The following is a 16486-nucleotide window of genomic DNA, read 5'->3' as shown; positions in this document are numbered from 1 at the left end:
TGTTATTTTGACCAAAACATGTCATTTAAATCCCATAATAAACAGGTTTCCAGAGTTTCCTTTTTTCACCTCCGGAATATCGCCAAAATTAGAAACATTCTGTCCAGGAGTGATGCTGATAAACTAGTCCATGCATTTGTTACTTCAAGGCTGGACTATTGTAATTCTTTACTATCTGGAAGTCCACAAAATGCAGTTCAAAGTCTTCGGCTGATCCAAAATGCTATAGCAGGAGCTAAAAACTCTCCAAATTTTGCATGAATCGTTATTTCAGCTTTATATTCTGTTTTTTTTTTCCTCCTCGGCGGCTACATCTGGCCTGATGTTCTGCTAGCTGAGACATCTGAGCTGCTGCTGTCAACAACCTGATCTTCTGGGTGATGCAGAACTTCAGTTTATTCCGTTTCTCTTCTTGTTTAATCCCACTTGCATTTAAAATGACATCTATAACAAAGCATGAAAAATGTATTTTACATAAAGCTGGTGAACTTTGAGTCTAGTTCAAAGGTCAGAGACCTTATGACACAACGCTAATGGAGTAGCTCTCAGTTTCAGAAATGTTGTTGACCCTGATCTGGACTTAAAGCTGCTGACTGAGCTTAAATTCAGCCTCTGATGGCAGCAGCCCTTCAGATGTCGGTGCTTTGACTCTTAAAGAACTGTTAGAACTGTTAAATGTTAAAGTTTCTCTCTCGTTGAGCCTACTTTACATCGCCACAGATTTGTTTTATCAGCTTCAGACTGTAATGCTCTCTGCTTAGTGTTTTCTCTCCTAGATGAAGCCACTAGAGCAGCTATTGCTGCCATAAACTTTTCACCTCTCAGCCACATAAAGTCCTCCTGGATCAGAGCTTCCTGTGTCTCTGCTGTCTTCTCGTTTAGTTCTGTCATTTTCTCTTAATAGAAGGTTCACCTGGTCTGGTGTTCTGTTAGCTGTGACATCATCAGGGGAGGCAGATCATCCACTATTACCATCTAACATAGAAAGTACTCCTGGGTCAATGTGAGCTTCTGTGCTTTCTGTGTCTCTGCTCTGTCTTCTCTAAGCCCCAGTGGGTGGAGGCAGATGAGCGTTCACACTGAGCCTGGTTCTGGTTCTGCTGGAGGTTCTCCTCCCTGTTAAAGGGGAGTTTTCCTCTCCACTGTCGCCTCATGCATGCTCAGTATGAGGGATTGCTGCAAAGCCATCGACAATGCAGACGACTGTCCACTGTGGCTCTACGCTTATTAAAAATATTCCAAATAATTCTGATTTATTTCTAGTTGCCCAAACGTGATTCTATCATCAGCTTCAGATCTGACGTGTAATGAATCAGAATAAAGAGACAGGCGTGTATGAAAAACGGTTTTATTCCTGTAAATAGTGTGAGATCTACACCGCTGTACAACACTGGCGTCTGAGGTCGGCGCTCTGAGACGTTCACAGCCGTCATCGCCGCTGCAGCATCTTCACAAGTTCACCTGCTAAACTGTCTCTGCTGTTCGTCGGGGGATGAGTCTCATTTCTCCTCCATCCAACAACCCATGAGCGCTCCCACCGGGGGGGGGATGGGGGGGGGGGGTACAAAATAAAGCAGGAAACATAAAAACAAGAGGCACCAAAAGCCACGACAGACAGGCATCAACGGAACAACTTAAGACCACAAACATGCAGCACGTCAGTTTACACAGAAATATAATCAGCATGCAGTTACACCAGCTGGACAGAGGCGGAGCGTAACGCACCAGAGACGCAACGTTAGCGGGAAAATAACACGACCCGACCCGGCTGGACCCACAGACACCAAACCGACCCGGCTGGACCCACAGACACCAAACCGACCCGGCTGGACCCACAGACACCAGCTGACCCGGGTCCACCAGTGAAATCCTCTTTTCTGCGCAGCGCCGGCTACTTTACAGTAAGAACGAATGATTTAAACCCGGGAAACGCGTCAGAGCCGATAACGAGTTCAAGATCAGAACCAGAGTCTCTGGATGTGAAGCTGGAGAGGCCTGACCCGGTCTGACCCGAACAGGATTTAAACGGTTTCTGCGGGTCCAGAGCTGCAGGACTCGTCGTAACGGGAGATCCATGATTAACGATGTTACGTTTGCTTAAACAGAACATAAATGATTCTTCTAGAATATCCAGACGAATTAAACGTTCAGTGTTTAAAAAAAATGTTCTGATCACAAAGTTTCAGCCATTAATCGTCGCCCCTCTGCAGCTCTCCGTGTTCCTGATGTAGATTTTTTGGCCGTACTCTAGAAAAACATGTCAGCGGCGATTTGTTCTAGAAATACAAAACAAGACACCACGAGCACTTTGATTGCACAACAAGCTCTAGAGTCTGAAGCTTAGAAATTAAAATGACGGCGTTCTAGTCCCTCAGCAGACGCCGTCAGAGTCCAGAACCAGACCCAGATCATTTAGGATTATCAGTTATTATCACGTAATTTATGGAGATTTAAGCTAAAAGCTGAGGCAGTAAAACACACCGGGTCAGAACCCAGGAACCGGATGTTTGAGGGTCCAAAAAAAAAAAGCCGGATTAGATCAGGACGCTGGAGTTAAACTACCAACCCTGGGACCCGCCGGGCCGACACCTGGTTCTGTTAGCGCTCGTTTACGCGCCAACGCAGCGTTGTTAGGGTTCTGAATTACTGCGTTTTCCAGAACCAGAACCGGACGCAGGGCCGTCCCGCCGTGGGTCGCAGACAGAACCGAGAGAACATCCTGACGCTAATCGCTGCGATGTGCGCTAAAAGAAAATTAACGTTAAACACGACGAGTCGGTTCTGGAACCTGACGTCTACGCTCCAGAACCAGAACCAGAACCGGACATCTGAAAATAAACAGAAAACCAATTCTTAGACGTTTCAGCTGCAACTTAAATTTGTTCTGACCCGTTTTTAGCCTCAGCTGAGTTCTGTTAGAAAGCGGACCCGATCAGCGCCATCTGGGCTTTTATTCAACTACAGAGGATCTTTTTCTTTACATTAAACTTTTCAGCCTCAGAACCGGACCCGTCCATTGGTCAGGTCAGGAAACCAGAACCAGAACCGGTTCCCACACAAAGTTCACAGGTAAGAAAAGCAGAAACGGGAGCGCCAGAACCGCTGTGGGTCGGGCCGCAGGAATGTTCCGGGTCGAGGCACGAGATGCGGCTCAGGCAACGCCGACGCTTCAGTCGCCGGTTCTGGAAATGAAAGACAAACGGAGAAAAGAGCGGACCGGACCGAGCGTCACAGCAGCAGAACCGGACCCATAAACCACCTTCAGAACCAGCAGCATCCTGCAGCCAGCGGACCAGACATGGAAGAACCGGTGAAGTTCAGAGTAAACAGAGCAACTCCGGATCAGCGCCGGATCAACAGAACCTGGCAGGAACCCCAGGATCCGGTCACAGGATCAAGAATCAGAACCAGAGCGTTCGTAACCGTCCTCAGTCCAGCCTTCAGAACCAGATCCTGAAAAAAAGGGTCCAGAACCCCCCGTTATCCGGTACCGATACCAAGTTCTGGTGGCGGAGCGGCTGCTGGAGGCGACGTGTGAAAGTCCAATGAGGGTGGACCCGGGAGACGGGCCCGGGCTGGTCCAGAACCGCTGGAGGGGAACACCAGAAATTTTTTTTTTTTTTGGCACAAATGTATTCACGCTGGAACCTGCAGAACCTGCAGAACTTCAGCACTCGGCTCGGCCCGAATATGCGGACAGAACCCCTGCAGCTGGAGACCCAGACGACCCGGCGAACAGCGGAGCCGGTTCTCCTGAAGCGGACCCGCTCCCGGCCCGTCCCGTCATTAACCCTGACGTGCTCAGAACCGACGGCCCGCCGTGGCTTCAGGAGACGGGCCGAGGGGTTCTGTCCGCAGGGTTCTGTCCGCAGGGTCTCCAGGCGGAGGATCTGTTTGGATATCTGGACCGTGAGGTTCTGGAAGGCCGACCCGGGTTCCAGCGGGATGGTGGAGCCGCCCCCCCTCCCCCGGCCCGGCGGCGGTTCTGGAGGCCCGGCGGGTCTTAGGAGGTCTTGACCAGGTCGTAGACGTAGATGTGGAAGTCGTCGTCGAACTTGATGAAGTAGACGGAGGGCTTGGCCTCCACCTGGTGGATCACCATCCCCGACCGCTTGCCTCCGTCCTCCTTGGCGTACTCCACCTGCTTCCCCACCAGGCTGTCCACCACCTCGCCCGGCTCCCGCTCCGCCGCCACGCCCTCGTCTGCGGGCACAAACACAAGAACACTTCACTCTCAGACTGCAGGTCTGCTGGTGGTTCCTAGAGTCTCTAAAAGTAGAATGGGAGGCAGATCCTTTGGCTATCAGGCTCCTCTCCTGTGGAACCAACTCCCAGTTTTTGGTCCGTGAGGCAGACACCCCGTCTACTTTTAAGACTAATCTTAAAACTTTCCTTTTGGACAAAGCTTATAGTCAGAGTGGCTCATGTTACCCTGAGCTATCTCTATAGTTATGCAGCTATAGGCTTAGGCTGCTGGAGGACATCAGGGTCTATTTCTCTCACTCTGCTGAGTTCTCCTACTGCTCTCCAATCTGCATTGTTTGTTGTTATTTCAGCTTTTAACTTTTTGTTCTCTGTCATTTTTCTCTTCATAGCAGGTACACCTGGTCTGGCGTTCTGCTAGCTGTGACATCATCAGGGGAGGCAGATCATCCTCTATTACCATCTAACATAGAAAGTACTCCTGGGTCAATGTGAGCTTCTGTGCTTTCTGTGTCTCTGCTCTGTCTTCTCTAAGCCCCAGTGGGTCGAGGCAGATGAGCGTTCACACTGAGCCTGGTTCTGGTTCTGCTGGAGGTTCTCCTCCCTGTAAAAGGGGAGTTTTCCTCTCCACTGTCGCTCCATGCTTGCTCATTATGAGGGATTGCAGCAAAGCCATGTACAATGCAGATGACTCTCCCTGTGGCTCTACGGTTCCCCAGGAGTGAATGCTGCTTGTCGGGACTTTGATGCAATCAACTGGTTTCCTTATATAGGACATTTTTGACCAATCTGTATAATATGATTGAACTTGATTTTGTAAAGTGGCTCAAGATGACATGTTTCATGATTTGGCGTTATATAAATAAAATTGAATTGAATTGAATTGAAGAACCGGGTCGTCACCGAGCAGCCCGACCCACCAGAACCACCCCCCCCCCCTCCCCTCAGCGGACCGGGCCAACACTCACTGGAGTCGGGCATGATGCGCAGGTCGCCCTCCTTGTAGTCGTCCAGCAGCTGGTACATGTACAGAACCGGGTCCTTCTCGTAGGTGATGTAGAACCAGGAGGTCATGATGGGGGCCCGGGCCAGAACCATCCCCCGCCACTCCTCCTTCGGACCCTCCTCCGTCTCGAACATGTGCTCCACCGCCTTCCCGATCATCGTCTCCGCCAGCAGCGAGTCGCTCACCCGGGCCGGGGCTAGAACAAGCAGAGGTTCTGGGGATCAGGCTCGGTTCTAGAAAGCTCGGTACCAGTGAAGCCACCCATCCCTGCTGGCAACTAAAACCCGTTAAAGACAGGATTCTGGTCCGGCTCACAGACCCAAAGCTCAGCGCCGATGGACTCCAGACCTACGGTCACCAAGGTCCGATCGGATCTTTAAATGTTCTACATTTCTACGCCCATAAACCTAAATCAATTTGCAGGTTTTCAATTTTACAAAAGTTCTGGGTTTTTTTTGGCCCTTTGTTCTGGAGAACATCTGACCCAGAACGGCTGGTTCTCCCAGCCAGGAACCGCGGGCCCGGCCCGGTAAAGAAGAGGCCGTCTAGGTTTGGATAAACCGAATCTAAGACGCTTGTTCTGCTCATTTCTTCCCAAAGTTCTCTGGATATTTGTTTAAATGTATTTTTTTTCCGCAGCTCTAGACCAGAACGTCAACGATTCCCTGTTGTTGGAAGAAAATGCAACAAAAAATTCTGTTTTCAGCTGCTGGTTCATAAATTACCAGATTTTTCAGACTACAAGTCGCATCAGTCAAAAATATACGTCATAAAGAGGAAAACAACATTAGTCGCACCAGACTATACACATTTATTTAGACATTTAATCTGGTGAACCAATTTATTAAATTAGCTGCACCCATAAACGGCTGAATAACCTGGAACAAACCTGGGAGGATGAATGGAGTAAATTAGCTGCTCCAGCTTTTATCCAGCACATTTCAGCGTAACGCTACTCTAAAAGAATTACGCCTAAATCCGACCGTGAGCGTAACGGTGCTACGTGCTAAGCTAACAGTACGACACGGATGTTTCAGAGCAACATAAAGCTCACGTTCATCAGTGAAGTTGTAACCCGCCCTGATATCAGAGCTGTAAGCTAGCGCTAGCTGCTATTAGCTTCACAGCCCAGTAAAAGATTCTGTCTCAGTCTGGTTCCTTAGAGCTGCACCACTCAACGCTCTGCTGCCTGAATACAGACTGAAACAGAGAACCAATATACATGTGTTCAGTATTTGTTGTCTATAAGTTAATGTTTCAATTGTTTTTTACGTGGTACAGGAGCAGAATAGTTTTCACAGGCCTAGATCGCCCTCTTGTGGCTATAGACGGTAATGTTTACCCCTTGGTTCATGCTGGTCAATATGAATTACCATTTAAATCTGAAATACAAGTCACACCTGAATATGAGTCTCAGGATCGGCCAAACTATGAAAAAAGTGTGACTTATAGTCCGAAAGATATGGTAATGCACAAAGTTTTAATGAATTAAATAAAGCGGTCTGACATCATTGCAGATTTTACTTGAGGAACTTTACTATTTATTTTACCTTTGGAGTAAAAGTGACTGAAGATTTGTGATCTTATTTAAATTATTGTTAATTTAAAAAGGAAAAAAAATTGCCTAATAAAGGATGAATAGTTCAGGAAGATTTTAAAACGCCTGCATCTTTTTCTGAAAGGTTTGGTGCACCAAACTTGTGCCATTATCGATTTGTGAGGGCCGCAAATGGCCCGCGGGCCACGTGTTGGACACCCCTGGTCCAGACCACATGTTCTGGGAGCCTTTACTGCGTCACTGTGGGGCCGTTTCTTCCAGGAACCGGGCTTCCCAGAGTCTCCTGGTTCCTTAACTTTGATCACATATAAAAACATCTGTGACTAAAATCCCTAATAATAATAATAATTATTATTATTATTAACTTATTTCACACGTGTCACAATCAAACACTTCCTCTAGAATAGTTGGTCTCTAGTTCTTGGATTCTCATTAGCACGCTGGTGGTTCTGGAATCTTAACCTAAAAATAATAATCTAAACAAATTTCTCCAGATTTTTGTTCTTTTCTATTCTAATCTGTACTACCATCTAATGTAGAACAGATTACTAGATCAATGTGTGCTTCTGTGCTTTTTTGTCTCTCTTGTTGTGTCTCTGTTCTGTCTTCTGTAACCCCAGTCGGTCGAGGCAGATGACCGTTCATACTGAGCCTGGTTCTGCCGGAGGTTTTCCTTCCCGTTAATGGGGAGTTTTTCTTCCCACTGTCGCTTCATGCTTGCTCAGTATGAGGGATTGCAGCAAAGCCATGTACAATGCAGACGACTCTCCCTGTTGCTCTACGGTTCTCCAGGAGTGAATGCTGCTTGTCGGGACTTTGATGCAATCAACTGGTTTCCTTATATAGGACATTTTTGACCAATCTGTATAATATGATTGAACTTGACTTTGTAAAGTGCCTTGAGATGACATGTTTCATGATTTGGCGCTATATAAATAAAATTGAATTGAATTGAATCAATCTGCAGTTTTGGATTTTACCAACTTTCACTAATCATCTCCTAATCAAAGCTAGAAAAGTGCAGCGCTGAGCCCCGTGCAGGTCACACGTCATCAGACGCTCCGGTTCTGGAGCCGGCGGGTCCACAGGTTCTGGAGCCGGCCCAGATAAATCCCGTGTGAGAGGATCTGCTCACCCACTCTGTCGGGCAGAACCTCCAGCCCCACCACCCGCTCGTCGGTGTACAGCTCCAGGCCGTAGACGCAGTCGAAGCCGTCGTACTTGATCAGGTAGAGAGACGGGTTGACCGGAACCTGGTCCAGAACGGCGCCTTTCCACTGGGACGATTTACCTGGTGGAAAGAACATGCGCTCAGTCGGACCCTGGAGACGACCCGGCACCATCAGAACCCGACGAGCTTCTACTTACTGCCCTCCTTCCAGATGTGCTGGATCCGGCAGCCAACGATGTTCCGTCTGGGCGGAACCAGCGTCTTACTGGGTCCGACGCTGGTCCTCTGCTTCCTGCACCGATAGAGACAGAAGGTAAGAGCTGGAGGATCCAGACTGCTGAGGTTCTGACTGGGCCGGGCCTGTCAGAACCTCAGCAGCGCTGAGGGAGTCCTGGACTCCTTTCGGTACCGCAGCGGGAGTGGCGGTTCTGTTTCTTACTCACTTGTGAGGGTTCTTCTTCTTCATCATGTTTGCAGAGACGCCTGAATGTCCTGAAACACAAATCCAGAACCAGAGGGTGACGTCAGCAGAACCGACTCAGACCCAAACACCGGGTCTCTGAGGTTCTGATCAGAAACCCACCTCCGTCTGGTCGGGGCCGCGGGGCCGCTGGGCTCTTAAATGGCGTCTTCATTCATCCACCTGTGGGTGGCGAGGTCCGGGGCAGCCAATCAGAACACTGGACCGGGCCTGGACCCAGAACCGGGACGAAGGGAGGGAGGAGGAAGGGGAGGGAAGGGAAAGGAGGGAGGAGGTGAAGGAGAACCAGGAGTTAGGCCGGACCCCCGAGGCGGCTCATTCGGGTCAGGACCGGTCCGACGCCTGGAAACTGACGGCACCTCGGCTGTTGGACTCAGACGGGAAACGAGGGGCAGAATTTCTGCAGAAGCATCAGAAAACAAAAAACCCACAAATGTAAAAATCCTCCAAGACCACATCTGAGTTCTGCCTAGAACTACTGGACCCGTTCAGAACCGGCGTATTACCCCACGCAGCAGTACATTCATGAAGGACGGTTCTATAACTGACGTACTGTACCTTTAAGAAAGCCAGCGCTACATCTGAACATTAACACCTAAACTACACACTGCAAAAACAGAACTAAAAAAATAAGTAAATTCTTCTTAAAATGAGTGCATTTATCCTTGATTTGAGCAGGTAAATAAGATGATTTGCCAATGGAATAAGATTTTTCCACTTAAAATAGGAACAGCTCATCTCCATCATCTTATTTCAAGGTTTCAAGAGCAGGATGTCTAATTTTCTAATTCTAGGGGCAAAGATACTCATTCCATTGGCAGATAATCTTATTTACTGGCTCAAATCAAGGACGAATAGACTAACTTTAAGAACATTTTACTTGTTTTTAGATAGATTTTTGCAGTGCAGAAGCCCTTTGGGGTCAAACGGGCCGCCGGTCCTCCGGCAGACGGGTTCCCCGCGCGGCATGGTTCTGGCTGCTGGTTCTGCAGCTGCAGGAGAACGCAGCGAACCGCAGACCTGCAGCTGCACGCAGCGCTGCAGCGACGACGCGCCGGCAGAGGCAGCATCTGGGTTTTCAGGGTCAGGGAGGCGCTGGCTTCCTGTGCAGGTTGAGACTCGGCGGCCTCGGGTTTAAGGCCCCAGCAGGAGTCGCTGAGCAGAGCGAGCAGAACGTGTCGGATCCGCGACTTTAACCGCAGGAAAACGGCGCGCTGCTGCAGCCGCTGATCTATATTCCTGGATACGTCAGTTAAATTAAAAAGGAAGAGGACATAGTGGTGTAGAAATGTGAACTTTCCCGCAGCATAAATCCATCAGCGGTGTGGGAACCGTTACAACGCTGACAGGTGGACCGGCTGTAAAGGTCTCCATGCGTTCGTCTTTAACAGTTCAAGCTGCGCTACGTATCACAGCTCCATGGTTTCTGACCCTGAGGCTGACATTTCTAGACTGATAATCGGCTGATATCGAGGTTTCAGGGACAGGGAGGTTTTCAGTTAGATTTAAATGCATTCTAGTCAAACTGTCAAAGCAACGAGTCATTCTACTTGGAAACGTTTATCGGCCTTTAACAACAACCAGTTCTGAGTATTTCTGACGCTGCAGCAGCCAGCTGTGTCGTGCCGTGGTCACGTGACCTCTTTCCAGTAATATCATTGGCTACATCCAGGCACCTGTTAGTGTCAGACCGACCCGCTTTAGCCCCGTAGCAGCGCTGCAGCAGGGTTACAGGACCAGGCCCGTCTTTGCAGCAGATACTAGGGGCGCTGTGACTCCTGCTGCTGAAGACGTGATCAACGTCAGTCTGAGCTGGATCAGGAGTTCCATACGAATAACCTTTATTACAACTCCTAGCTCCTATCTCCTGCTCCCTGACCTTTCCTGGGTCAGCAGAACTCCATCAGGGAGGAAAGGAGCTTCAGCTGCTGAGCTGATTCCAGACTTTAACTCTGACGTCATTAGGGACGGAAACATGGAGGATGGAGTCAGATCCGGCCTACAGCCTTCTGGACGTGAGCTACAAAGAGACGCTCTCTGCTCTATGCACATTTTAGCTTGTTTCTATGAGGAGGCTGTGCTGATACGTCGTGTCACGCAAAGGATTGTGGGATACATTAAGGCCCCTTGAAGCTTCCGTGAAGCTAATATTTAATAAGACAGCATTTGCTTATGTCGTCCTGGAGCTTTCCTGACCTTGTTACGTTACTCTCAAATATCAGCGTCGTAGCATTAGCTCGTAGTGTTAGCTAGTAGCGTTAACTCAGAGGTTAGCTCGTAGCATTACTTTGTAACATTAGCTCATAGAGGTTAGCTTCTAGCATAATTTTAGCGTTAGCTCGTAATATTAGCTTGTAGTGTTAGCTCATAGCATTAGCTAGTAGCATTAGCTCATAGGGGTTAGCTCATAGCATTACCTTGTAGCATTAGCCCATAGTGTTAGCCCACAGTGTTAGCTCATAATGTTAGCCCACAGTGTTAGCTCATAATGTTAGCCCACAGTGTTAGCTCATAGCTTTGGCCCACAGTGTTAGCTCATAGCTTTGGCCCACAGTGTTAGCTCATAGCTTTGGCCCACAGTGTTAGCTCATAGCTTTGGCCCACAGTGTTAGCTCATAGCTTTGGCCCACAGTGTTAGCTCATAGCTTTAGCCCACAGTGTTAGCTCATAGCTTTAGCCCACAGTGTTAGCTCATAGCTTTAGCCCACAGTGTTAGCTCATAGCTTTAGCCCACAGTGTTAGCTCATAGCTTTAGCCCATAGTGTTAGCTCATAATGTTATCCGCCACTCAGGGCTAATCCCCTCACTGCCCTAAAATGCCGCCGTCAGAGCAGCGCAGTGTTGGAGCAACATGGCGGAGAGCAGCCCATCAGATCAAAACGTTCTCTGGCTAACAGCAGTTACTTCTTCACCAGAAACATTCCTCCAAAAGGCGTGGTTGTTTGCTGTGTTTTCGTCCTTTATAAATATGCGCACAAGAGGCGATGCATTAGAAGGGAAAGGAGGGGCTTCACTGCGTCTCACTTTTCTACAAAAACAGGCTATTTGGGAACTGATCTCAGCATTATTCATGTTCAATGATACCAGGCTGAGGCGGTGAGGGGAGCGAAACAATTCCTCTTTTCAGTTCTGCTCTGAACACGAGGGATAAACATGGAGGGGAAGATGCATAAACACAAACTAACTCTTTTTAAAGAGGAAGAGGAATGAGGTGTCTGGGCTGAAGCTGCCAATGTTACAAGACCCTAAAAATGCTCCTTAAAGTACGAACGACGTCACCGGGAGACTAAACTGAGTTTGTGCTCCTGAATTCAAGCGCAAGGTGACGCAGCAGATCACCTACCCCATAAATTAATCCACCAGTCTTCTGTTTCTCTTTGTCTCCTAAGAGGAAAGTCCCGTTGTTGTTTATATTGATTTTGATCAAGTCTCAACCTGTTTTAATGGCACTAAAAAAAAACTTTTTCTTTATTTTTTTAATTTGTCAAATTTAATAAGTTTGGTTCACTGGCAGAAAAACTCTGTAGGACTTTTGTTGATGATGCATTTGATTTGTACTCCACATAGGCTCCTGAACTTTCTACATCCTGACCCGGAAAGGTGGAAATCTGCAGCAGACCCGAGTCCAGAACCAGTAAACTCAACTGTTTGGTCTGCGGAGGTTTTCTGGCTCATTACAGCAACAGAACCCAGTTTGACTTGTCCTGTTACTGAAAAGTGCTACATAAAAAACTTGGCCTGTCTAGTGATAGAGACGTTAAAGTGACTCTAATCAGCTTTTTATTGGCTCTGCGGGGTGATAATGTGGAGCGCTTCAGATGAAAACCCAAACATTCCCAGAATAACATCTAGTATCTATCGGTCCTGTTATCGGCATTCTCATGGCTGAAGGTCTTATGGAGCCGTACAGCACTCTGGTCACGCTGGGGGTGTAAAGCTCTACAAATAAAGATGGATTCAGAAGAAACATGTTTTAAATTACCTGAACGGGAGCAGAACCTTTAAAATCAGCCAGATAATTTCAGTAAATTAAAGACTTTTCCAAAAACATTGATTTAAATTAAAAACCTACATGACAGCTTTTAAACTCAGTTCATTCAGCAGCAATGCCTTCAGAACAGAAACCTTCATAGACAAGCTAATCTTAATCATAATACATTATAATAAAAGGCGCCTGCCTTGAAACGGGCAAAACAATCAGAGATTAATTGTCGAATGTTTAATTTCAATTATGTTAAAAAAAAATTATGTTAGTAAAGAATTACAATAGTCCAGCCTTGATAAATATTCAGCACTCTCAACTCTCACGCCATCACCATGAGACACGAGCATTTCCCCGACTGTACACGCCACACATGGCGTTTTCACATAAAAACAACAAAGCCCGTCTGGGCTGCAGACGATCGTTCCCAGAACCATTATTCAGGGATTATTTGTACATTTGGAGTCGGTTTAATTTGATCCATTTATGCGGGTCTATCTAGAAACAATGTTTTACAAGAATAAAGCAGGAATGGACTCAGAATCTCTGGGGATGAGCGATATCAGCTACGTTTAAATGGACCAAAGTAATTGGAATAAAAAGGGCCGATCGTAATAAAAAAAGCGTCATGTAAACACGATCATCCAAATATGATGATTGGATTAAGCTCAATCGGAATGAAACTGTATTATGAATGAGAGGGGTGGTTTATGTCGGTTGATAATCTGATCAACATTCATATAAACGCTGGTCAGGATCAAGTTATTCAGAATGTGGTAAACTGACCCGTGTGCGCATGTGCTCCAAACGTAAACATGACATATTTCTGCTTTGAGTGGTGGAAATACGTTGTGAAGCAAAACTGTCGGGGCTCCCGATAAATCGTTCTGTTCGAAAAAATAAAAGAGCTCAAAATTACTCAGTAACATCTCAACCGTAATTAGAACATCGTGCAGCCTTGGCGCTAGGAAGTTTACAATTTTTAGTTGTGTAGTAAAGATGGAAGTACTTCTTCTGTGGTTTTTGTTGTTGTTGCTAACGGCGCATGTCAGAGCGGTTCTATTCTGAATAAAGTTAGGTCCATTTACATGAACATTATGATCAGATTACTTCATTGTGTGTCCATATAAATGGTACAATCCGATTATTGTATCTGAATACATCTTAATCCGATTGTTAAACTTTGTGCACGTAAACATAGCTAATCAGAGCAAATTGTATTTTTGTCAGAAATCTGGAAACGACCAGAGCCGGTTACTTCTTTTGAAGGTGCGATATTGAGCATAAATGTTGTGAATGTAGATTAAACAGACGCGATCCTCCTCATTTTAGGCACGATAGAGTCGTGCCAAAAAACAGTCTCACGCTTAACTTTCCACAGAAGTTGGGAGGTCTGTAAAAATATGAATATATTTTGAAAACTTTAACAACCTATTAATGATTGAGAATAGCTTAATCATCATTATTTCACACCAGAAGACAAAATATTAAAGTTATGCTCCCAAGACCTACAGCGGCCCGTTATATTGTGATTCACAGGGCCCCCTCCGGACCCTGGGGCCCTGCCGGTGGTGGGACCGGCCCTGCTGATAAACCTGTTTTTTTACCCGCAGCAGCGCCCCCTGGCGGCGAGGTGTGCTCCCTGCAGCGCTGCGAGCAGGACTTGCTTCTTGTTGTGGCTGCTGAGGATGGTGAAGACGTCCATCCAGAGGTCACGCAAAGTCTCCAGAAAACACGCAGCTGAACACAAACTGCCGCGCCACGCACGCCTCACACCCGCAGAAAAACTGCGCGCCGCAAACTGACTCCTCCCGCAAGAACGGCGGCCACGTTGCGCCACAGTTTACAAAAACCCGCAGAGGCGCAAGAAAAGGCGCAAGCGAACAAAGGCAGAGTGAGGGGGGGGCGGGGGGTCTGCTGGGGGAGAAAACACGGCGCCGAGCTCGGTGCTCCGCAGGAAACCGCTGGACCGGAACCACGGCTCGGTCCCGGCTCCGCTGCGGGGCCCGGGGCCCGCAGGTACTCACCGACACGGCGCTCAGCGCTGCCGCATGATCCCAATCAGCCGCCGAAGCTGCAGATTGATCCGCTCTGCCTCCGTTTGAGGCTCCGCTGCGTCAAGCTGGAGGCGCCAAGATGGAGGCCGGGCGGTAAAACGTGGCCCCGCCCTTCAAAATAAAAGCCCGGATCGTCAGGGAGGCAAACGGTCCGGTTTACCTGAGGTCCAGACTCTGTCCTCCAGGTCATGTAGGATTCTCCTTTTCAGTCTGCAGTGTTGATCAGAACAAAGCAGAGAAACAGGCGGACTTTATTTAGGCCCAACAGAACCTCACGCCCTGCAGAACCTGGTTCTGTGGAGCCGTACCTGAGACAGTATATGTTACCTGGTGGTAAATAGGTTAATGGACAGACCGGGCTTTGCAGAGAAGCTCCTTTCGTTGAGACAGATCGTGAAAAGCAACATGTTTTCTAAATGTTCTTTAAGAATAAATTTTAACTGGACCCATTCAGTACCAACACTCTTTGCTTGTCCCTGTTCCAGTTCTGTCTGCAACGAGCTCTTCAAAGCTGGAAAAACAACTATCTGCTCACAGTGCTGCTGGTTTGGACCCGCCCGCTCGCTCTAAAGCAGATTCTATGGAGTTAAAACGGGGACAGCTTGCAGCGGCAGTGAAAAAGAGGTTAAGCATTGAAAAAATTAGACATTGAAAAATCAAACTTTGTTACAAAGTAAAAACTTTCAATGATTTTCTCATTTTATGCTGCAGCTTTTTCCAATGAGATGTTTTCAGTGTCTCTGCAGAACTCCTTCAGTCATAACGTCACTACAAGCTGGAGCTGTTTTGCCTTTGGGGGCGGGGCTAAACTGAAGGCCCCTTCATGGACCCTCTGTTTTTCCAGTACTCATCTACCTGCAATGAACTTATGAAAAGCAAAATGGTTTCATTTTGATTATTATCTTCATTATACAGCTAATGATTGTAGACATGGAGCTAAACCAGTGATAGCAGGTAGATGTTGAGTACTGGAAAAACTGAGGTTCAATGAAGGGGCCTTCAATTTAGCCCCGCCCCCGATAGCAAAACAGTGCCAGCTTGTAGTGACAATGAAAACATCTCTCAATGAAAAAAGCTGCAGCATACAATGAGAAAATCGTCATATGATTTTACTTTCTAACAGTGTTTGACTGTTCCATGTCTAATTTTTCTATGCTAAATCTCTTTTCAGTGTCGCTGCAAGCTGTCACTGTTTTAGCTCCCCCATACTGATTATGCATTTAGTGACAGTGGAGAGGAAAACTCCCCTTTAAACAGGAAGAAACATCCAGCAGAACCCGTTTTTAATCTATTTTTTTCAAGTTACTTATAACGTCTCTGATGAGTTTTATATTTTGTTTTACTCAATCTGCTTATAACATATTTTACGTGTTTATGTAAGCTCTACATATCTGTTCAGCACTTTGGTCAGATGTGAGAAAAGACAGGGAGAACAAGAAGTTAAAAGCTGAAATAACAAACTGCAAAACTGGAGAGCAGTAGGAGAACTCAGCAGAGTGAGAGAAATAGACCCTGATGTCCTCCAGTAGCCTAAGCCTATAGCAGAATAACTATAGAGGTAGCTCAGGGTAACATGAGCTCTAACTAGAAGCTTTGTCACAAAAAAAAGTTTTAAGATTAGTCTTAAAAGTAGACGGGGTGTCTGCCTCATGGACCTAAACTGTGAGTTGGTTCCACAGGAGAGGAGCTGTAATGGATATTAATAATTATCAATTAAGTGAGCACACCACTCATGAAAACAAATGATGCATCGTTTGTCTTTAACTTATTTATTCAAAGGCATGAGCGTTTGAATGTCTCTGTCCCCCTACATGTGAGAAATTCACATGTCACATCGGCTCAGTAATTAGTAATCAGAAGAAGGTGCCAAAAGTAGGACAAGGTGCATCGGGTATATACAGTGTGTCCCCGTTTATACAGTGGACCAAAAAGAAGTAGATAAGAAAATAAGAAAAATACAAAATAGAAATAAGGCAGAGGATGTCTAATGTACAATCACGGTGACTTATATACATGTGTATTGACATA

The 16486-nt window shown here is 46.9% G+C and overlaps 1 protein-coding gene across 1 annotated transcript; it reads right to left on the bottom strand.

The window, feature by feature from the left end:
- Positions 1–1332: 1332 nt before the first annotated feature.
- spinb (spindlin b) lies at positions 1333–14569 on the bottom strand. The gene is made up of 7 exons (XM_021309838.2): positions 14429–14569; positions 8522–8819; positions 8382–8430; positions 8136–8230; positions 7903–8058; positions 5172–5405; positions 1333–4203 (listed from the first exon to the last, which is right to left on the bottom strand). The coding sequence occupies exons 2-7, from the start codon at positions 8571–8573 to the stop codon at positions 4004–4006; spliced, it is 786 nt and encodes a 261-aa protein (XP_021165513.2). The 5' UTR covers positions 8574–8819; positions 14429–14569; the 3' UTR covers positions 1333–4003.
- Between the last annotated feature and the right edge of the window lie 1917 nt (positions 14570–16486).

The sequence above is a fragment of the Fundulus heteroclitus genome, chromosome 12, assembly GCF_011125445.2.
Source record: "Fundulus heteroclitus isolate FHET01 chromosome 12, MU-UCD_Fhet_4.1, whole genome shotgun sequence".
Taxonomy (NCBI): Eukaryota; Metazoa; Chordata; class Actinopteri; order Cyprinodontiformes; family Fundulidae; genus Fundulus; species Fundulus heteroclitus.
This window is presented reverse-complemented; position numbering and strand designations above follow the sequence as displayed.